This window comes from Lagopus muta, chromosome 14 (assembly GCF_023343835.1).
Source record: "Lagopus muta isolate bLagMut1 chromosome 14, bLagMut1 primary, whole genome shotgun sequence".
In the NCBI taxonomy this organism is placed as follows: Eukaryota; Metazoa; Chordata; class Aves; order Galliformes; family Phasianidae; genus Lagopus; species Lagopus muta.
In genome coordinates this window covers 17,628,522-17,650,960 of record NC_064446.1, presented here as the reverse complement: position 1 = coordinate 17,650,960, position 22,439 = coordinate 17,628,522, and the positions used below count along the sequence as shown (strand labels likewise).

At 47.4% G+C, this 22,439-nt stretch overlaps 2 protein-coding genes across 2 annotated transcripts in view; one reads left to right on the top strand and one right to left on the bottom strand.

Annotated features, from left to right (window-relative positions):
• Positions 1–169: 169 nt before the first annotated feature.
• Positions 170–21,510, bottom strand: STK32A (serine/threonine kinase 32A). The gene is made up of 13 exons (XM_048960106.1): positions 21,025–21,510; positions 18,345–18,528; positions 16,937–16,992; positions 15,880–16,031; positions 15,628–15,801; positions 12,330–12,367; positions 7,812–7,901; positions 6,287–6,384; positions 4,802–4,918; positions 4,121–4,246; positions 2,980–3,108; positions 1,594–1,658; positions 170–1,320 (listed from the first exon to the last, which is right to left on the bottom strand). Exons 2-13 carry the CDS (start codon positions 18,394–18,396, stop codon positions 1,230–1,232), a joined length of 1,188 nt encoding a protein of 395 aa, XP_048816063.1. The 5' UTR covers positions 18,397–18,528; positions 21,025–21,510; the 3' UTR covers positions 170–1,229.
• Positions 6,589–22,439, top strand: part of PPP2R2B (protein phosphatase 2 regulatory subunit Bbeta) — a 90,615-nt gene continuing 74,764 nt past the window's right edge. The window contains exon 1 of the mRNA XM_048960102.1: positions 6,589–6,694. Coding sequence (XP_048816059.1) covers positions 6,604–6,694 — 91 coding nt within the window. The 5' untranslated portion in view covers positions 6,589–6,603. The remainder of the gene's footprint in view (positions 6,695–22,439) is intronic.

Here is a 22,439-nt window from a genome sequence, read left to right as displayed (position 1 = left end):
TGTGTGTCAGCTAGTACAACAGCACTGATCTTTGTCCTAGCCAGGAGCAGGGCCAGTTCCCTTGTCTGGGTTTATGGTGTGTGAACCTCTCCTAGGTGGCTGTAGTCCAGTGCTTTGCAGGTGACAGGTATGGCTGTTGTCACAGCCTGGCTTTACTCAGCCCTCCCAGACCTATTCTGCCTTGCACTGCAAGTGACCTCAGAAGAAACAGTGGCTTTTGGTTACCTGGGAAGGAGTCTTTCATTTGCTGTCTGTTTTATTTGGATTTTTTTTAATTAATCAGATTCAGCCAGAGGAGAGAGACAGGAAGGCACAGGGGATACAAGAACCCTTGGGCAAATGGGAGACAGACAGTTCACCACATGTTTATTATATTGCTGAGATTAGGAAAAATGTCAAATAAAGAGGTGAAAGGTTTGGTCTGCAAAAACATTTGAATAATAGCATAATACCTAGCATTTACCATATTAGAGATGCTTTGGTCAATCTCACTCTTGGCAAAGCCTGCACCAGGAGCACAGCTGTTGCTGCTTAAATCAAGTGTGAAGATAACAGCAGAGAGATGAAAAGTACGCATTCAAATTTACCTCTGATGTTGGAAGCCACGACCCATCAGACTCAGAAATTTGCAGCAGTTTAACATGTTTGTGAATGGCTTTTCAGGATGGCCTGGAAAAGCTCTGGGATGCTGCTCATGGGCTGTCACTGTATCACTTCCCTGTCCAGCTGTGTGCCTGCCTGGCTCTGCACCAGGTGGCTCTGCAAGCAGTGAGGAGTGGGAGCATGAATGGAACCTCACTGCCCCTGCCCAGCTGGGGAAGAAGCTTGCTGCCAGCACCAGCCCTTCTGAGGATGTTTGCAGATCTCTGCAAGTTGAGGCTACTGCTGGGTGCCACTGAAGGCGCCACAAGTCAGAGCAGTGTTTTCCACCTGGAAAAATCAGCTCCATGTAGGGACCATGCAGGAATCCTGGCCTAAAGAGCCAGGGCGCACAGCTGCAGATCCCACCATGACAAGGGCTGGTGGTGACGTTCTGCGGGTGGGTGCCTGGTACTCACTAGGCTGTGATACCAACCGGCCAACCCCAGTGGAAGAGTGCTGAGCAGCTCACCCTTCTCACACAGTCACATTGCTGCTGTCATGGAAGGCAAAATCATGGGCTGCTTCTAGTGAATGGTGGCAAGCTACAGGGGCAGTCCCAGAGCTTCCTGCTGCCAGGGCTGTGGTTCTCAGAGGTTGTTGTTCTGGCTGTCCTTGTGCATGCCTCTGCACTTGGCCAGCACTGTTTGCTGCTGGATCTCGTTGTGCTGGTGTCTCACCCTAGGGCAGAGCAGGAGGCAGAGCTGTTGGTGGGCCTGGGGATGCCTGCAGGCTGCCCATTCACACTGCCTGCCCCAGACCAGCTTCTCTAGGCACCTCCTTGCTGTTGGGGCAGCTGGCCCCAGAGACCCGGCCACGGCAGGGTTGCTATGGACAGGATGCCAGCCTGGCCTCAAACCAGCATTAGCAACGTTGCTGCCCATCCCTGTTCACTGGCCAAAAGCTTTTACTCTGCAACAGGATTTGGTACGCTGCCTTTTTATCAGTACTTACTTTTCTCTGTTGAAAACAATGAAGTCCCTCTGGAGTGTCTCTAGATGCTTTTGAAGATGGCAGGCCTTTCACATTTGAATAGAAAAGATGAAGAAAAATTGAATAAATTCACAGTTGGCACAAAAAGATGTTGCAAGGGCATTTTCAAGGAGATACAGCAATATCTTTAGCTCCAAAGCAACACCAGCACTGCAGTTGGGAGAATGGCATTACAACTCTCCTCACATAGAACTGAGTAGGTATACAGGCTTCAAATTATATGTTGGGTTTCCACAGGCATTTTTCTATTGCAGAAAAAGCTCAGACTGCAGAAGCATAAAACTGCTCATGCAGCAAAGCCTTCCAGGGCTCAGGTGTACCCCAAGAGCTCCTGCATTGTGCAGGAGGGAGGCAACAGCTCAGGAACTGTATCATGCTATTTCTTGTGGAAGGTCTACATGAAAGAAGCCATTCAAGCTCAGGTTGCTTGTGTTAACTGCATAGCTGTATGCCCAAACAAATGTATGACTCTTGTCTCAACACTGCAATTTATCCAGACTCTTGCCATTGGGATGGAAAACAAGTGTTTGGCTCCAGTGCCAATGGAGGAGGCTGCAGGCTGGGAGTGCATGAGAAAGCCAAACCCTACGCAGGGCCAAGCCCTGAGAGCCCAATCCATCTTTAAGTACTGAAGATGTTCAACAGCACATCTGACCTTTAAATTACTTTATTACAGAAATGTTCAATAGTGAACAATTAAGGGGCATGAAAAATAATGAAGCTTTATGAAAGCCAAAGCGCTCCTTATGATCTACAGAGGAAATTCTGGCACTGTTGAAGCCAGTAGGAATTTTGACATCGATTCCTGTGTAGGACAGTATCTCAAACTCAGGACCTGGCTAAGCTTGCCCTCTGATACCAGCTTGCATGTTCAAAGCACAGACTCTTCTCAGCTTACTGTTGGCCCTGGAAATGTTCTTTGTTTTCGCAGCGCCTGAGACAGAACCAAAGAAAGAGTTCCTACCCAAAAAGGCTCTCCAGCATCATGAAACCTGCACAATGCTTCTGGAGTGTTTTGCATCTTAGAAACTCTTAATGCAATATTCACATGTTACCATTCCCTCTTTCTAGAGGATGTTTCAGAGGAAATAAAATAGAAAGGTTTCTGCTAATACAGAACAGTAACAGCCTAACTGGAGGTTTGGAAAAGCAATAGTGTGTGTTGGTTGATGCACTGTGAGGAGTGCAGCTGCGTGAGGGATGGCAGGATCTCTAGGGAATAAAGCTGGTCAAAAGGAAAAGAGACAGTCTGTCAAACAGGTTGCTGCAGTACTGCTAAGTGATAGCTGGCTTTCACACAGAATGAAAGCCTTCCTTCACCACACGCATGCACCTGCTTGCTCTTACCTGTGAGGAATTGCTTTTGTTGATGTCTTTCTCCTTCTTAGCCAGGCGCTTCTTCTTCTTGTGAAGAGGTTTGGACTCCAGGATCATCTCTTCAAGTTCAAAGGTTGGGTCACAGTTCAGTCTTCCTTTCTGGAGGGGAGAGAAAGGTTGCCTTAAGTGAGCAGTGCTGGTCATTAATTGGGCAGGTCTGGGATCTGGGTTTTGTAAAAAATGAACTAATTAGAACTGCACACATAGCTGGAACAGCTGCTGCACATCCGACATATTTCAGCACTTCCCTCAGCTGGGGGAGCGCTGTCAAGGTGTGTTTGCTCCCTTTACACTTACTACTTACATTTAACCCATTGGTTGCTTCAAAGTGACAGCCTCTGTTGAGGCTGTGCAGAATCCTGCATGATGAGTTTTGAAGCAATACACATACATCCACCACAGAAAGCCACTGACAGAGGGGAAATACGTGCAGTTAAATATTCATTCAGTTTAGCTCACCATTAGTTTGGTTGCAAGTGAAAGACAGCTGGAGCATCACTGCACAGAGCAGTCCTTGGATTATTTTCAAAGAGGGTTACGTTACCTCTGTGCTGCTTTAATTTGATTAAAAAAGAATCAGAAACCTGAATCTACCGTATTTGTTCTTTTCCTGTGAACAATGGACTTGTTAGGGAGAGTCACTTCAGGAAGAAACAGTTCTGTAATGGACAGTGATCTCCAGGCTGCTAATGAGCCCTCTGCTCATTATTTTTTGCATTAGAAGTGCTGGTCCGAAACAGGGCTGCTAAAGATGGTGGTTCATTGGAGGATGGCTCAAAACCAACAGCATCCTGTATTTTATCTGCAGTGCCAATGGTGCTCATGCCCTTAAGTCCAAGTGTGCGCACAGAAACTTTGAGATTATTATGAACAGAGTGGATCACCTTTGGGGCGCCCATTCCTTGCAGTCACCACCCATTAACCCTCATCAGATTCACCAGAAAGTGAAAATCGTGCTCTTGCCTGTCCTCCCCTGTGCTAAGGGCACCTACTGTTTTTATGGGAATGGTGAGATGTTCCCACTCTGATTTGGTTGAAGGCACAAGGAAAGGATGCAGGCTGTGACGGGGACTGGGCACCTTAAGGACCTTTCAAACTTAACGCTGCTCACCGTAGGAATGAATTCTGGCATTATCCTCTTCTGGAGAACAGCATTCCAGTTTACATCTGACAGATAGGGAAAGTCCTGGATATCTTTCAGCTGAGAAAAACGCTTGTCAGGATTTGTCTCGAGCAACTGTAGCAAGAGTGAAAGGAAAGAGGTTAGAATGAAAATTGTGTGCCCGCTCAGACTCTCCCACAGTCCTGCCCTCCCATCCTGACCACATGAAATTGCATAAATTTCATGGCATTGAGGGATTTCAATATTATCAGCATTTTTTTGCAAATCTTTTCATTATTGGAAAAAATCATAAAACATTTATGCAAGTTTTTAGTCAAATTTGTGGACATGTGTATCAGTACTTCTAAGTTACATCACTCCAGAGAGACGAAGTTGTAGGAGAAACCCTGGAAGTGAACGCTGTGTCCTCAGCAGAGATCCATCCTGGGCTGCCAACATGAGCACCATCACCATCAGCCCAGAGAGCAGTGCAGTTGGCTGATGGCGGCATTAACGAGCTCTGTCATTAAAAGCTGGCTGTTTGACATACAGCACTACCTGAAGGTCACCAGCACTGAGTCTGGATACAGTTTTCAGTGAATCTCCGCCATTTCCCTCAAGAAATGTCAGTGGGGCGCAGTGGAAGTGGATCCCAGCCCCGACGTGCTCCAATGCCACAGCAGCCCTCACCTTTTTGATCAGCATCACCATTTCCTCAGACCAAGCAGCAGGGTACATCACTGTAGCAGTCTTAAATACGTGAGCAATTTCATTTGTGGAAGTGTTGGAGCGAATATGATACGGCCTCTGTGAAAAGTGCAACAAGGAAAGCATTTTAGTGTATCTTTTCAGCTCCTTCAGAAATCTTTTCAGAGCAAGGCGGCTCCAAACAAAATCTCTAAGCACATTCCCCACCCCCCCCACTGAAATCTCTGCCTGTCAGGTCTTGAGCTCATCTGAAATAAGCACAGTAATAATGCCAGAGGACAGCAATAATGGCTGGATGACAGATAGGAGCCATCAGTCAGTGTCCAGCTTTGTCTTCCTCAGCCTCGCCAGCGTTCCCAATGTTTCCGTAAGACGCCTTATATTGGCTGTGACAGAAGGGAAATGGAGTGGGATTTTTCACGCCTCATGGAAAAGCGCCGTTCCAACAAAGGCTGAGAGCCGCCGGTCCGGCACTGCAGGACGCTCTGCACGCGTGGCTGCACAGCAGTCGGGCACCCGACCCTGAGCTGCCGGGCTGCATGCGGGGAAACGGCCGCCTCTCAGCCTCTGCATGGAGCAACCACACTGCTGTGCTTGGATACTGCGTGCAATGGAAGAGTGCTGCTGGGAAGCATCTTTACCTCCCGGATTTCTACAGTGTGTGCGTGGGGAGCTGCTACAAGTGCATTTAAACAACATGGACATGATGTCAGATGCAACTGCATGCATGGTGCCACCGCACACAGACACCAAAGGCACCTCGAGGTCCGCCCAGTGCCACTGCTGTCAGAGCTGCCACTGCTCACTGCTGTGCCGCGACCCCCTGAGTCCCTCACTATGTATCCACTGCTACCACCAAGTCAAAAATCCAATGCCATGGGCAGTCCTGCGATTAATTTAAATTTACAAATAGAAAACTCAGATTTATATTAATATTTTTACAGTTACCCGTCAGTTCAGACTGACATCCCCTTAATGTGCACTGTCAAGATTGCTCACCCTCTGTTTTTTACATTTTTGTGAAAAATACTTTTAGGCTCCCTGCAAAAATTGGCTGCAGCATTTTTTAAAGGTGTTTTGCCCTCCTTTACCAAACGGAGCCTTCAGCCTCTCAAGGTTTTCAATCGCTTTTAGCTTAGAAGAATGTCATTCAAAAAATGGTATCCCACTTTTTACACAGCGCTTCCAAAGCACTGCTCTGATCAACTGCCTGCAAGTAAGCTCACCTGAGAAGCCCTCAGACAGAGCAAGGAGCTGCTGCAATGTGCTCTTCTGAATGGCAATGTGATCATAGCTGTGATCACAAAAGCTCTGATGAAGATTTGATTTCTGCTGCCCATGCTGTAATAAACCTTAGGGCCTAAAATCTGTCTCAGAACTTTCCTCCCTGTTACAAAGCATCAGCCCCTCCAACAGCATGCTTAAGGAAAGAGAGGGACAGAGGCATCAGCGCTGTGTACTCCGTACCCGGGCCCTGAGCAGCTCATAAGCAGTGATTCCAAGTGACCACCAGTCCACAGCAAAGGAATAGCCGATGGGTTTTGTAGAGTTAAACATCTCAGGTGCTGTGAAATACAGAAAAGAGATCATTCACATTGTTGCAATCCTGAGTTAAAAGCAGCAGTACAGAATGCTTGATCCAGTGACACAGAAAGCATCCCAGGGCACACATCAGCAGATCACCTTGTAGCAGAAATGATGAGTTATGGGCTGAAGCAGTGATTGGGCACCTGGTGGGAAGGCAGGGCCAACCCAGGGGAGCTCAGCTGTATGCAAGGTACTTGATGGAAGGGCTGGAGCCAGGATCCACCTCTTCCCAGCCCAGAGGTGAGGGTGTTTCTCTGGAGTTCCCTGCAAACCTGAGGTCTTCTAAAGGTAAGCAGCATTTTGTGTGTGTGTGTGTGTTGCATTTGGGCTTGTCCTCGGTTGCTGTAGTCAAAGACTTAGCTACTCTGCTATCAGTGCTCTCCATTGCGTTATAGCATTACACACCCATTTCTGCTTTTACTTTGGAACAAGGGTACATGGCTGGTCTATTGGCCCCTTACTAAGGGGTGCAGGGTGCTACACAAGCTTGAAGCATGGGCTTGCTTGCACCATTTTATTTTTCAGTCTTTGTTAGGCCACACAGTAGCTGTCTCAGAGCAGCCACCAATGTGATGTGAATGACTATATGAGAAATATAATCCAAATTATTTGCATTACAGAATGCTTTATGTAACTCCCCAAACCATGTAGAGGCTCTCCAGGCTCACTTTCCCGTATCACATAAAGCACCCTAAGTTCTGAGTTCTGGGGTGTTCAGGCAAGGAGAGGCACAATTTAACTGAGCAGAGTCTGAGAGCCACAACTTTTCAGGGCAGGTCAGCGATACGGAGTGGGCAGGGGCTGGAAGGCTTCTCCTCAGCCAATACATTTCCCTTCTAAGATGAAGGGAATAAAATACTGTAGTTATTTTCCTACAAGATAGGTAGGAATAACTGCTCTGAATAAAATAAAACCAAACCCAAAGAGCAGCATTTTCCTTTTGTGCATTTGCTCCTCTTTCCAGTGATTGCACCAGGTGGTGTTGAGGTGGTCCTGATGAGAAGGAGCCTCCTTGTCCCCCTCCCCAGGGCCTGATGTCTGCAGAAGCTTTGGGAAGGGCTTTGTGGGAGACTGCACTGGTTTGTGAGAGTTTTGTTTTTAGTGTTAGCTGTATAGAAAGACTTCTGGGTGCTTTTGCTTCACTCAGAAGTGTCACGCTCCTGCTTTCTTCAATGCAAAGGCTTTTCTGTGTGACATTTCCACCTGAGCTCCATTAGCATTCACCTGGTTTCTCTGTGGTTCATTTCCTGCATACTCCAGCCCTGATTTCTCCCAGGTACATCAGTGGTATTCTGCTCTATCAGCTGTGCTTGTGTGATGAGGAACTGGAGTGATGTTTTACCATGGTTATCGATTCAGGTCTGGAAGATGGCAATTCAGGAGCACAGTGTTCATTGGCTCTTACCCATGTACGGCTTTGTGCCAGCGATTGTGGTGACCTGAGTTTCTTTAGTCAGCATTGTGGCAATGTTGAAGTCGGTGATGTGCACGTGTCCTGGAAGGCAGAGATTGAAGTGTAAACAGATGTGCTTTAATTTCACAAAGAAATAACCTTCCATCAGAAGGTTATCAAAGTAAAGTATCCAATGGAAAGTAGTTTCCATGTGGAAATTTCTCATGCCAGAACTGATAGAAAGCATTTAGCTTATAGGCTGCTTATAACTGTATCTTGTTAGAGGAAATAACCCTTATTTATCCTCTGGGAGTGAAATATCGGTGTTTTCACAGTTGTCACTGTGCACTGTTTTCTGTCTTTGAATGTGCCTTGTGATGTTTGTGAGCTCGTTTCAGTGGTGTTTGTTTTATCAAGGATTTCTTGGTATTTTTGAGCATGGTTTCTGCTCAATGTGCTGCAATGTGTGCAACTATTGCCTGCAAACTGAGAAGGAAATGTGAAGATGAATGTGATAAGCAGGGATGAGAATAGAAACACCTCCACTGGGCTTGTGGCTGATTGGTTACTTTTTCTTTTTTGACAAGTACTTAATTTATTACTCCTTATTCCCTGAACTATCAGTGAGCAAACCCATGGAGTACAGCAGTGCAGGTAATCAATACGGGGCCGACTTCCCTGAAGTGAACTTCTTTGAACCTTAGAGGTTAACCTGGCCTAATTCTTCTGATTAAATGCTGGCTTCTTCCTGGTGTCGTGCATTTTCTTGTAAGGCAATGAACTACTTAATCTCTGACAGTGTTGGACTCATAATTAAATCCAGGGAACGCTGTGATGTTGTTTTGCAGACACTGCCACAGGGGGTGGCTGAATTGCTGTTGTTTTCTTAACCACAGAGGTCAAATGGAAGTGGTTTTTACTGATGGAGATGCTGGGACAATATTCACTCGTGAATTTCAGCAGCTGGAAATTCATTGCTGCTTTACTTCATGAGTTAAAGTAGAATGTGGTTGTCCTTATGGCTAAAAATCTGTGCTTTGGCAGTGAACGTATGCAGTCCTCTCTGGATGCTATAAAATATTGAAGCCAATCCTTACATTTGTACAGAAATATATTATGTGTGAGCAGTGACCAAGTTTGCCTGCTGCAAATGTCTGATCTAGCTGGAGAAAACAAGGGAACAGAAGTACAGTTTGTTATTAGCTAAAAAATCCTGCATCACATCCCTGTTCTGCACGCAGCTTTCCAACAACACTGCATAGAGTGCAGGAGCTCTCTCTCCCCTGCCCTGAATCAGCCATGGTCAGAGCACAGCATGGGTGTGCAGGGCAGGCAGGCAGCCCACAGTACCATTGGTCTGGGATCATTCCTCAGCCTCTGAACTTCCAGCCCCATGTCAGCATCTGGAAAAGACAAACTCATCCTCTGGCCCCCTCCCATGAGTGGTTGTCTGGTGTTTCAGCAGCTTCGTTTTCTGTCAGATTCAGCAGAAGGTGCGCACTGCTCACAGGACAGCCTGTCTGCCAGTTGTCCAGTTCATTGGGTCAGACCTTTCTTCACTGTGTGCTCTGTGGGCTGTTAGTTCCACTGAGACGCAAAACAGCTCCTTAACAGAGCTGTGGTGCTTCCAGGCTCCATTCTGACAGAAGAAATGCAGAGGTCTTTCTGTGAGCCATGTGAACTGCTGGAAGACCCTGGGTGAGAGGCAAAGAATCTCTCGCATGCTGCAAGTTTGGAGCACGTCCCTCCTTGCTGCTGTCAGTGCTGTACAACATCAGTCAGGTCCTTGCTTCCTCCCTTCCTGTGAAGGAGTTGTGATCAGATCGCTGGGGAGTGCTTGGAAGGAAAGGATGATACAAGATTTTCTCATCTTGAGATGTCCTCTACGTCCTTGTATTCTTTTCTTTTATCTCTCATTCCACTGTGTGGGGAGGTGTTTTGATAAATGTAAATCAGAGACTTAGTAAGAATTTGCTATTCCAAGCACAAATGTGCCCTTCTCTGGATGCATCCTTTCAGTGATTCACTTCAAACAAACCACAAGTTTTTAAATGTTCCCACTTGGGAGCACATCAAACAATGGCATGGACAACAGGAAGGAGCTCTGTGCAGTGGGACTTCATGGAATGTAGTTGTGTTGAACTGCAGCTGTACAGGGCAGAGTGGACAGGTTGAGCAGACATAGCTGTTGGTGGACAGGAGGAGAGCACTGTGTGCTGCTGCGGAGTTTTCAAGTCAGACTCCAAGGCCTGTGTTCTCCTGATAGCTCAGCATCTCTAATTGCAGCTGGTGTCTGAGCAGCACAGCCAGAGCTGCACTCTGAGCACGTGTCCTTCCCCACATCTCCTCGTCTGCTGGGAAGTGGCACTTCCAAATCAAATCTTGGGTTCTGAGAGTGCAACGCTCCCCTGTGAGTATTGCATGCAGAGCGGAGAAGGACTTTGTGCTCTGTGGTGAGCAAAGAAGTTTGCTGTTAAATGCAGCACTTCTGTTGCTACATAATACCTTTACCTTTCCAGAACACCTCTGAAGGAGGATGGGAGAGAAAAACAAAGGCTTCTCTCAATTCAGCTAAGATTGTTTTAAAGAATATTAAGCACATCAGGTATGTTGGTAACAATTTGCAGCAGGTGATACATGTCAGTGCATAGTATCACGAGGCAGTGCACCATCAGCAATTTGAACCAGACTCCTCCACACAGACAGAGATGTGCCAGGGCTCCTCTGACCTGCCAGGCATTGGCACCAAAGCTGCACTGAGCTTTGCAACAGGCAAAGAAAAACAGAAACTGCATTTCTGTGCTGAACTACAGGAGGGTGATGGGTGACAACAGAAGGTGGCACATTACTGCTGAAGGGCTGAGCTGGGAGCATGGGGATAATGGGGGCAAAAGGCTGCAGCTGGACTGTTGAAGGTTTCTAGGTGCCTCATGTTTAGAGAGACCTGATCTCAGTGAAGAACCATGGTTAGTAAACAGTGTGCATTTTTTGATAACAGCACAGAATGCCTGGTGAAGGAGGAGGGAGAATGAGGTTCTTCAGCTTTGTTCCATAAGTAAGAACAAGCAGAATCTGTGAGGCTAGATGGAGATAAATGTGCCCTAATAATATATACACAGGGGACAGAAAAATCTGTTTCCCCTTACAGTTTTCTATATGCACAAGAGGATGCATTTTTAGCTGAAGATGCAAGAGGAAAAGAAATAGAAGCATGGCCATAAGGACACTGAAGCCAAGGGCACGATCACCAGAAATAACTCTGAAACCTCTACAACAGACACTTAAAACACCACAGTGATAGAGAACAGGCTCAAAAATCATCCCAAATTGCAGTCATAATGGAGGTCTGCAGGTGATCTGTAATGGAAGCCTGTAGGTGCCACGCTGTGGAGATGCAGAGTCGCACAGTGCCTTCCTGTATGCAAGGATGCTGACCTACATTCCTGTGGTCCTGCAGTGCCTGGAGTCACAGCGCTGCTCGGAGAGTAGCCCTGGGCATCTGGCCCTGTGTAGGCACTGCGTGGCTGGGCAGTGCTGGTCCCCTGTTTGCTGTGCTGCAGCTCCTCCATAAATAAACTGGTGCTTTGAAAGCAGAGGCCATGGGCAGACTGGGAGCCTGGGCTTGGATGCAGGGGAGCCTGGTTATGTGTGAGAACAGCAGTGATTCTTCAGGATGTCAGCATCAATGTTGAAACCTCTGCAGTGATAACGCGCTCAGATACGCCTTGCTCCTTTGCTGGCACTTGCTCTTGAAATAGCTTTATTGGAGCTGTTAATGAAGATTTCTCACAAGACACTATATGTATTTCCAGAAAATATTGAAATACTAATTTCTTTTTTAATGACTTAAAAGCTGATCGGTGTCAGAACAGCTCTTCACTGGGGCAACTTTGCCAGGGTAAAACCAAATGTATTCAGTGATGGAACAGGACTATAGTTAGGAAAATGTATAGCTCTCTCTCTATGTAGTGCATCCAGGCCTAAGTCCTCTTCAGAGCTTCCTCCCCAAGATAAAAGCTCAAGAAAGAAGAAATATGTGAGTGAAGATGTTCTGTGCAACTGTAACACGTTCTGTTTATGCGCATAAGTTACACACAACTGCAACTGTGCTTACACTTCTGCTCAGATTACTACATTTTGGGTATATCGAAAGCAACTGCAGAGGCTTTAAAATGAGAACTGCTTGGAAGCTGAGTCCAAACAGCACAGAATACATCTGACCTGCAACGCCCTCCAGAAATGCCACTGAATCAGTCTACAGCAGAGTTGATTAAACATCAAAATAACCCCAGGAAATTGCCCAGCAATGTGGGATACACAGTGCTCTGAGTGCACCCAGTGCTGCTCCTCTAAAAGAAGTCATCATCATCCCAAGCACAGAAGGGCAATAATGCTCCAGACTGCTTGTGGACCAAAAAAGAAAGCAACACAAAGTGAGGAAAGCTGTGAGCACTGAGAACTCAGCACAGGTTTACTATTTCTGTCCCTGCTTTTATACATATGAATGACTAGGGGGTAAGCGGCACTTACCGTGCTCGTCCAGCAAGATGTTGTCAGGCTTGATGTCCCTAAGAGAGAAGGAAACAGCCATTCAGCTGGGGATGTGGCGTGAAGCAACGCTGCGGGAGATTTCTGAGTAACCAAGCTGTAGGCTGTAGAGGGAATTACACCTCAGAAAAATCTTTTGTTGGAGTTCTTCAGCCCTGATGTTTCTGCAGGGTTTGATTTCAGCACAGGAGAACAGCTTCTCAAGCAGCAAAAGCAGAAATAGAGGTAGAGATGTGACTGCCAGGGCCAGCAGCACCCGGATACTCCAGCCACAGTGTCAAAAGCTGCTTTTTACCTTTTTCGTTACTTCATGCTCTGTCTCAATATAATACTCTATGGAAGTTGTTTGCCGTTTACACCCTAAAAATCACATGTTGGAGTGAAGCAGACAAATGGCGTCCATTGTTGCTCTTATTCTTTTGGCATCACTGGAGCCATTCAGCTGCAGGTGGAACATCAGAGTGGCACAACAAGGAAAGTGTTTGTGTGCCTTAATGGCACACAGTGGAGTTTCTGCAGTGAGGGACAAAAGGTGCAAAAGCAGGATGGCTCTCTAAAAAAAGTGTGCTTTGCATTACAGGAATAAAAATTACAAAATCAGAATTGCATTCATTTAAATGCTTGCCAAATTTCTTCCTTTGGCTTTTAATATGTAGACCCTACAGAAAGTAGAACAGATGTTCTGATGCTCTGATTGGGATTTTATTTATTAATGCTTTCATTTTCTTCAGAAGGATAAAAGTCACCCATGCTGCTGCTTATAAACTTCTTTCCTCCAGGCTACTGAGAAACTGACACAGCGGGGAAATTCATCACCACTGCATCTGATGCATCTCAGTTACCAACTGTGGGCACACTAACAAATACCTCACCGTTGGGGTAACAGCAGGGAGCGTGAGGGGCATCAAAGGTTGGAGAAGAAAAATACGAAGTGAGGAGAAAAAGGATGAACAAAATACAGCTTGTGCTCTACAGCACAAAGTGACAATGATTGTAATAACAAATTGTGAAAACAGCCCCATCCCGTAAGGGAGAAATGGAAGGAATAACCTTAGCAGGAACCCGTTCCTCTGTGGAAGTGCTGCAGAGAACCCCGCTTCCAGTCCATGAGAATGTGGCCTGCTTTCTCTGTCTGCTACTAAGAGAACAGTGAATGGAAATGAGTAAATGTCATTTATTTTGATTAGAGGGAGCTGCAGATGCCTGGCTGAGCTCATCCCTGCCATGAGCTCTGGAAACAAACTGGTTCCTGCAGGCTTTGTTCCTGAACAAAAGAGCAACAAACCCCTGTAGCAAAGCTGTAATAAAAGGCGTTCCATTGAAGGGAGATGTACACCTGATACACCTCCTGAGTGTGCCTGAATGGCTTTACAAGATATTAGCTCTCTTAATGACCTAATTACACCAGCACCCATTGCCTGCTCTCGCACTGAGCCAGCACAGCTCTGGGCACTGTGGGAGGTGCAGAGTGGGGGCAGCACAGCGATGCCCTGGGTGTGCAGATGCTGCACAGGGCACGGTGAGGAGGGAGCAGCTTTCAGCCTTTACAACTGCAAAAGGTACACTGTGGCTTCGCCTGGCCATCTGTGATTCAGGAGAGAACATATATCTGATTACCATATAGCAGCTTTCAGTCCTCTGCAGTCCTGCTCCTTCTGGGCTGAGCACAGACCTTTCCTAGCCTGAAAAGGTTAACAACCATTTCCTACCTTTCTGTGTACAGAGAGAAATAACTGAAGCCATCGCTCTGCTGTCTGCACACAGCACTGTTCAGACAATGTGAACAGTTGTTTGCATCTCTCCTGCCATTCCCAGCCATTCCCAGCTGTGGATGTTGCACTCCTCAGCTGAGTCCCTTTACCTGATCCTGTCCCGCTGAGATACAGCGTTCATTAAATCTCTTGCAAATTTTGCAGCTTGCTATACATTTTGTGGAACCATTGTACTGTGATACTGTACTGCATACAGCTGCTTGAAATACGCTTTGTGGATCAGACTCAGCCTTTGGGGACCTGTCCTTGGACACATGTGCACTCCACCTCCACAATCCAACCTGTATTTGCAGAGAACCCTCTGGGAAATCACAGCAGCTTTGCCCCTAGGCTCTTCCCTGTGTATCTGCAACTGGAGTGGGTGCTGGGGCACTGCACAGCTATGCTGGCATCCCCATGCCCAGAACAGGGACCATCAATTCTCAGTTACCTCTCACCTTTACCAGGTGCAGTTTGTTTCCTGAACAGGCTTTTCCTTAGATCATAAATTGTGCAGCTCTTCCTGCCCACAAGCCCTGGAAATGCCACTGATTGCAACACATTTCTGGTAGAGAAGATTTCCTCCTTGTGCTTCTCTTGTACCCATGTCTGACACGATTTATTTAGACCAAGCCTGCAGCACAAAGATTTGCTCCTGGCTGCCCAGGACAAAGGCAGCTCAGTGTGCGCTTCCCAATGTTTAATTCATGCTCATCCATTATTAGGTGACTCAGGCAGGTGTGGGGTGGAGTCACAGCTCAGTGCCCGCTGTCTCCCTGCTGCATGCAGTGCTGGAGCAGAGCAGGGTGCCGGCTGCTTGCCAAGGTCAGGGTACCGTGGGGCAGAAATCTATGCAGGTATTCATACAAAGAAAGAAGGACTCATGCAAACAATCCAAGAGGGATGAAAAATAAGACTCTGAGAAACTGGCAGCTGTATGTAAGGAAGCCTGTCTCATAAGAAAGAAGAGCAAAATCTTTTTGGTCCGCTGGGGTTTTCTGCAAATGAGGAGGGCCCACTGGAGCATGGAGCCAACCTTTCTGCTTTCACACATCAGGAATGGCAGGTGTATGCTCCTGGACAGAAGCAAGTGCTCATCAGCCTTGAATAGTGCATTCCTTCTTTTGCTAACCACCAGGATCATGTCAACCCTAAATTTGTGCCATGCTTTATTTTTTACACCTCACAAGAATGCTGTCTCTGGGATTATAAATGTGATAATTTTCTGCCCTTGCCCTGTTTTTTAACCCATTCTAACTCCATCCCTGCTGATGCCCTAGTTAGCCAACGCTGAGCCAAAAGTCTTGGACCTCTGAGGTCTACATCACTTAATAAATCAGGAATGGGAAATGTCACACGAGAGAAATGCTTTTCTCTGAAAAATGTACACCGTTTTACACAAAAGCCAACGTATGTGGGGCAGTTTGTTTAGCTCTGAAGGTTCTGCTTGTCCTGTCAAATCATGGAGGAAAAAATCAGCCCCTTCTGCAGCCCACAAATTCCACCCGCCTATGGAGGACCCAGCTGACCTGTGGATGATGTGTCTGCTCTGAAGGTAGTCGAGGGCCAACACCAGCTCACAGATGAACAGTTTCACAGTGCCTTCCTGGAATCGCACGTTCTGTTGGAGGTGGTACCGCAGGTCCCCTCCGAGCAGCAAGTCTACCACCATGAACATGTCCTCTTCGTCTTGGAATGAGTACCTGCCACGGCATAAACATGCTCAGAGGTTTCTCTAGTTAACAACAGACTTACCAGGGAGCAAAGGAGAAATGCCTTACCAGAGATTAACCAGGAAGGGGTGTTCCAGGCCTTGCATGATCTGCAACTCCTTAAAGACATTCCTCACTTCATTACGCTCCACACACTTCTGCTTGTTCATGTATTTCATGGCATACATTTTCTTGGTGTCATTCTTTTGTACAACACAGACCTAAACGAGTAAATGAGTGACCCATCAGAGATGATTTGCCAACAAATCAACACAGATGAAGCATGGCCTCTGGGTGTCTTTCACAGAGCCCCGCAGCCAAGTCCAGCTCCATGTGCTGCTCTGCAGCTCAGGCATTGCCAGTGAGTACCTCAGCGAACACCTCATCCCATGTTCTCCCAAAGGACAGTTTTTGCTGTGGGAGGATGAGGGGGAGGAATGTAGCAGTGAAAAACTGAGTCTGTGAGTGTGCAAAACCAAATATTTAGGGTTCTTCCTCCTTTCTCTCTCCAGATTTCTTTCCATGACAGTTTGGGGATGAATTTGCAAAGTTTTGATCAACATTTTTTGTTTTTCCACCCGCAAGTCTTTCTCTCACTCTGTACATGAGGCACATCTCAGTTATGGGATCTGTGTGCCCTCATGAAAAGGGAAATGACCTTTGAAATTTCTGCTAACATCTAAAACCATGAAATTTCATAACAATAAAAATAAAACTGATGTGACTGTAATGTGATGCTTAATAACAAACACTGTTCCACAGACAGATGTTCCCTTAAAAAGATACCGCCAAGGCTTTTATGTGGGTGTAGCCCTTTGCTAAATACGTATCATGATATTCAGTGTTTTGCTGCAGAAACTTGGGAGATGTTTATCCAGAAACACAGACAATTCAGGCCGTTTGATTTATCACTGTTTAACCTCCTGTAATATCGTTTGTGGTTATGGAGTGGATGAAGAATTGGCTCTGATTCTTTCTTGACCAGCTTGATGAGCTGATGCTCAGTAGATCTCACTGACAGTGCAGCATTTTTTCTTCTCTTTGCTCTCATTAAAGCCTCTCTAATTTCCCCCTCTCTCCGTTGTTTCCAGCTCTCCCAATGCTGATTCACTCACACACTACTTACTTTTCCAAAGCTGCCCTTCCCAATCGCTCGCAGTATCTCAAAATGGTCGAAGGTGACTGCAAGAAACAGCAAACATTCAAATGCAAAATGGCTGAGCAGCAGTTGGATGAAGTTATTTCTAATTCTTCACAAGAGAAAAAAACCTGAAGTGTTCTCCAGCATCTTCCTGTTGTTTCTGAAGACACGGGGTTGTTTAAAATTTGGGGTTTAGCAGATTTTTCTTTCCAGCCCATCTGCCCATTCAAAGGACAGCACCTGCACAGGTCACTGTGTCGCTCCAGAGAGCATTTATTCCTCAGCCGTAGGAGCTGATACGGCACAAAGCGCCTTGAACCAGGCAGGACTCAGCAGAGGGAGCAGACAACGAAAATCAGATTAGTTTCCATCTCACAGCCTGGACACAGCACCCCGAGGAAGGTGGTCAGGAAAGAGAGAAGTGTCAGCCACCTGAGTTAGCACAAGCAGTATTCATGAAAGAAGATGCCAGTATTCAACATTGGGTGTGCCAGGAATGAGATCTCCAGGAAGGTCTCACACCACTGATGTTTTTTCTCCCTCGTGTCTCTATCAGCTGTGCCAGTAAACTTCAGTACAGAGGAATCCTGATCAGATCTGCCCTAACTGCCCTTCCCCACATGTGTAGCACTCAGCATTTCGGGCCTGATAAACATCACACATTTTCTATGAAGCATTGGAACAAACTGAGAATTTCACTCGGGAAGAATTTCGACTGTTCATTTTTAACAATTCAAGATTGTTCAGCATTTGATTGGCATTCTTCTCTGTGTAAGAACAGTTTATAAGTCATCTAAGTTCTCATCTTTTGTTTGCATTTTATTTGTATTATCTATGCACTTTGTTACTGTACTCATGGGAAAGCCCATATGGAAGTTAATGAGCTCAGTCATGCAGCAGGAACTGTATTTATGGAATGATCCTTAAGTGCCACCTCTACCATTTGGCAGCAGCAAAACCAGCCTGCGTGGCTGCTCTCAGTGCCCCTCCTGCTGGGGCTGTCGGCCCAGCTCTGCAGCAGTTCTCCCATGGAACCTAAAGCTCTGAAGGACACACATCGCCGGGCTCTTCTGCTACTCCTCATCCCACTCCTTGAGCTGTGCTCCAAACAAACCTTCCTTCCTGCAGAACAGCAGTTTCTTCCCTGCTCTCAGACTGCCTGGCAGCGTCCCCGGGTGTCTCAAAGCCCCCCCCCCCGAGTGCCCCCATCCTGTGCTCAGCTCGTGGCCACCGACAGCCGGCCCAAAGGCGCGGGGCTGCAGCACGCCTGACACTGCTGTGCCTCGCTGGGGTGCCCGGAGCTGGGGTGACTCCTAGCCGTGCTGCCCTCGGGATATTCTATGTGGACTTTGCAGCTTCAGACACCAACCGCTCTGCAGAGCGGAGCTCTTACCTTCTTCATTCTCACCAAAGGGCAGTGACTTGCTGGAGGTGTTTGCTCCCATGCTGCCTCCCGCCCAGAATCAGCTCTCCCGCTCCTCCCCCTGACGTTTCTCCTACGAGCCCGGCGTGTGCGGGGCTGTCATCCCGTGGGTCACTGCTGGTGGGCCCGCGGCGCGGTGCTCTGCTGGTGCATCCTGGGGAAAACAAGAGGCGAAATGTGTCACCACCGAGGTTTGAGAAACACTTCGCAGCCCGTACATTTCCAACTGAACACTGAGGGCTCTGGGGACAAAACTGAGAATCAGAAAAAGTACAGCAAAATGGACCTGAGCAGAGAAACTCAGGAAAAGTGTAACCTTGCCTCCTTGACCAGAGCAGCTGCCTGCTGAGTGAGGTGAGGTACAGAGACCAGCAGGGCAGCAGCCTGAGGGCGTGCCTTGTGTTTGCAGCATCATCTAATGCACAGAGCTTTGCAGCCCCGGTGATGTTATGACCAATTTAGAGATGATAAAGCATGACTAACCGTAGCGATGTCAGTATACAAAATTAATTACTTGGCTACATGAAATCAGAAAGGCATTTTTGACCAAGAAGGTCGCAAGAAGTTTTAACAACTGTACAAGGAACTCAGTGTCCACCTTTTGATTTAAACGGCACAGGTTTTAATTTCCCAATTCTCCCCCAGACATCTCTGTAAACTGGAGCACATGGTTCTTGTAGTTCAGTGACATTAAAGATTGCTTTCACAGACTTATGTGGGCGCAGTGGCAGCTTTGATTTTTAAAGCATTTACATGAGAGTGATCTTTATATGCTTGCTTTGCTATGGACATCCATGTGAAGTACACAGCATTTATTTCTGCCTGTAAGCCTGTAAAAGATTGAAATGAAGGAGCAGCAATGCAGCACAATCTGGACTTTGTCCAACCTGGAGTACTTTCCAAGACATTCACATTTCCGCTGAACATCAGGGTGCAATGCAGCTTATTCATTTTTTCTCAGACGTACACTCTGGAAACACTGAGCAGCTTCGCTTTTTTACCTGATAGTAACAAAGGGAGATATCATCCAAAAAAGTGTTGGAGAAAAGGTAATTATTTGCACCATGCAAGGAATGAGGGCTGCCATTGATTCCACACACCAACTCAGCTCCTCCCCAGTGAACTTCAGCTTTATCTCTGCTGCTCAGCGAGGAGCTCAGCTCCAGCCTCGTGCCTTGGGTCAGATCAGCAATCTTAAGCAAGTGCTGAAGCTGGTCTGAAATTTAAAGCTACCTCTGTATTCATGGATCTTCCTGCACTGCTCTGCAGGGATGCAAAATCCATCCCCATCATTGCAGTCCTGGGAGTCCATCCGCGGCTCAGCCACACGCTGCATGCAGCAGGGTCTGCCACGCCTCGGTCAGATGGAGCTGAGAGGTCTCCCAGCACTCCCCACATCTCCTCAGCACTGCCAGGGGCATCTCGAACAAAGCAGATGCAGCTCACAGGGTGTTTTACAAAGCCGAATGCAGCCCACCGTCCTGCTGTGGCTCACACAGCGCTCACGATTTGTAGCAAAGGTCAGGGAAGCTCACAGTTCACAACCCTCCTCCCCCTCCAAAAAGCAGTTTTTAAAGAAGGTGAATTCTTGACGTCTCGCCTGAAATGTGATCAAACAATAAAGCAAACAAAACAGCAGATGTTTATGATACCCCTCAATGGAACAGACAGTGCCACCAGTCTGGAACAAAATTACGCAAGCACATCTTTCCAAGCTCCAAAACTTGTGCTTCAAAGTAAAAATACACCTTGAGAGATAAAAGCCACAGGTCAGTTCTGCACACAGATGCTTCTACATCAGAGATCTCATCGGTGGCACCAAGGTCATCTGCTCTGGGAGGTTTGCTTGTGAAGGAGTCTGTAGCTTAATTTGTTTTTGAAAATACATTGATCTAAAAGCTTTGGGGAAGGGCTACAGGTATTCCTCAGAGCTAAGTGGTCTGGACAGCAGTTACTAGGATTTGTATCTTTATAAGAGGTACTCAATATATACATACTCAACAATGATAAATCTTTTCCTATTTCACAATGCAAATTCACTAAATGATTAAAATCATTATTTTCATTAATGCCTTCATGTTTTGTTCTCGGAGCACTCGTGGCTCTGCAGGCAGAGTGGCAGCAGCTCTGTCCATCAGGGACCAGGCAGTTTCACTCAGATACAGCCATCACTGTCAGGCAGCTACTGAGCTTCCTCTGAAGAGGACCACTTGTAGGGATCCAGGAATTATTTCTCTGATCAGCACTCGATTGCCAAAGTGGTGGGATGCTGCTGTTCTGTTGAGCAGACGGAACTGTGCAGTAACATTACAACACGCTATTACTTCAGTACTGACATCTCTGTCCCACAGAAACTAAAGATTATTTGGAACACTTGTGCAGCTGCAGGGAAGTTCAGAGGAGGAAAGCAAATATTGCTCAGTGTCATCTTTGTTTCTTGCCCTGTTGCAGCCCTTCACCTTGTAGCACAACTTCCCTACTGCAGAAAGTGACCAAGTTAATGGTCACATGGAAAAAAGAAAATATTGCAAGCTGCAGAACCGCACGGGAGACCCCATACAGAACTTAAGGGAAGATAGCGGGGAACACAGAGCAATGCTGAAGCAGACCCGTCAGGAGCCCCAGAGATAAAGCGAAAGAAAGCGCTTACCTCGCGGGAGGGGAGGAAGCGGCAGCGAGACGGGGCGGCGGAGAGGCTGCAGCTGCGAGGAGGCGAATGGTGCCGCGAGAGGATGCGCTGGGATGCGCTGGGATGCGCTGGGATGCGCTGGGTTGGGTCCCCGCCTGTGGCAGGAGAGCTGCGGGGGGTGGGGAGGCCGAGCCCAGCGGGGCGCGGGGCTGCGGGTGCGGCGCCGGGATCGGCGCGGAGCGATTTGGCAGCGGGGCGCGGCTGCGGAGCTCCGCCGGCACGGCGCGGCTTTTGTCCTCCTCCCAGATCAGCAGTTTTCAGCGGCTCTGCGTGTGGCGTTTCCTGCCACGAGAGAAGGACGATCCGGTCGTCCGCCACAATGGAAAACGTTTTGACAATTCGAGATGTGTTTGCAAACTGTTCCCTTTGTTGCTGCCTGTCTGGGTTTTATTTCTTCTTTTTAACTCGTGCAGTGCCAGAGATTTTTACTGCTTTTATTACGAGAATGTTCAGGATTCCATCCCACTCAGGTAGGTGCACTACATCGCAAAGCAAGGATCTGTCCTCTTCGAGAAGGGATTGGCCCCGCAAGGCGCTGATGCTCCATTACTTCTATAGTTTCGAGCACTGCCCACCCCCCGTGCTTTGCGTGATTTGGTGGGACTTCATGTGAAGTCCCTGTGAAGGTGAGCAGGACTCTGTCAGAGACAGCCTGAGTTACTCTGCTCGTGGCACTGCCGAGTCCCGGTGGCACCTCTGTCTGCTCTTCCAAACTCGTTCCTATCTGAAAGACTCCTGTAAAAGTGCAGAGACCACATTTCTTGTCCTTTTGCTCGTGTTCTTTAGGTACTGACTTCTCTCTCATTCACAAGATCTTGGCATGTGCTCGTACCCCGGGGGCTCCCAGGAAGAGCAGCTCTTCCTCCAGGGCAGCTGAAAACGTCAGAGTGATTAATCCAAATTTAACTGCCTTCATTTATTACTTGGAGAAGAACCAACGAGCTGAAACACATATTGGGTTCCCCTGAAACGATCTGAATTTTAGAGAAATGCACAAAATCGGATTGGCTCATAGATGAGCACAAGGGCTGAAAAAGAAAGCAGAGCTGCGTGCAGCGGTGCGGCTCCCATCCGCCACTGAGCAGCGGAGGGCACTGCTCGTCTGCCCCTGCAGAGAGATGAAACAGGATTGATTTTCCATAGGAAACAGGGAGCCCAATCTCTTCTAGGTGAGACTGCGTTTAATCTCCATTAAGAGAAGGCACATTCAAAAAAGTAATAATTTCCTCCCCCCTTCCCCAGTTTGCTTCAGACAGCAATTGAGCTCTCTTTGAGGAGTCAGAACTGCGAGGCGGGCAGCTCGGAGCCGCGGCTCTCCGGTGCCGCCCAACGGAGCAGAGGCGAAGCGGTCCCTGCGCTCTGGAGGACCCCGCGGC

Bases quoted from the DNA above. Each gene is read 5' to 3' on its own strand.
- STK32A (XM_048960106.1), bottom strand. From the start codon at position 18,396: ATGGGAGCAAACACCTCCAGCAAGTCACTGCCCTTTGGTGAGAATGAA. The intron at 16,032-16,936 runs GTAAGTAGTGTG...TTACTCGTTTAG, and splicing joins GGAAGGGCAGCTTTGGAAAA to GTCTGTGTTGTACAAAAGAA. The intron at 3,109-4,120 runs GTGAGCAGCGTT...TCTCCCCTCCAG, and splicing joins TGCCAGAATTCATTCCTACG to AAAGGAAGACTGAACTGTGA.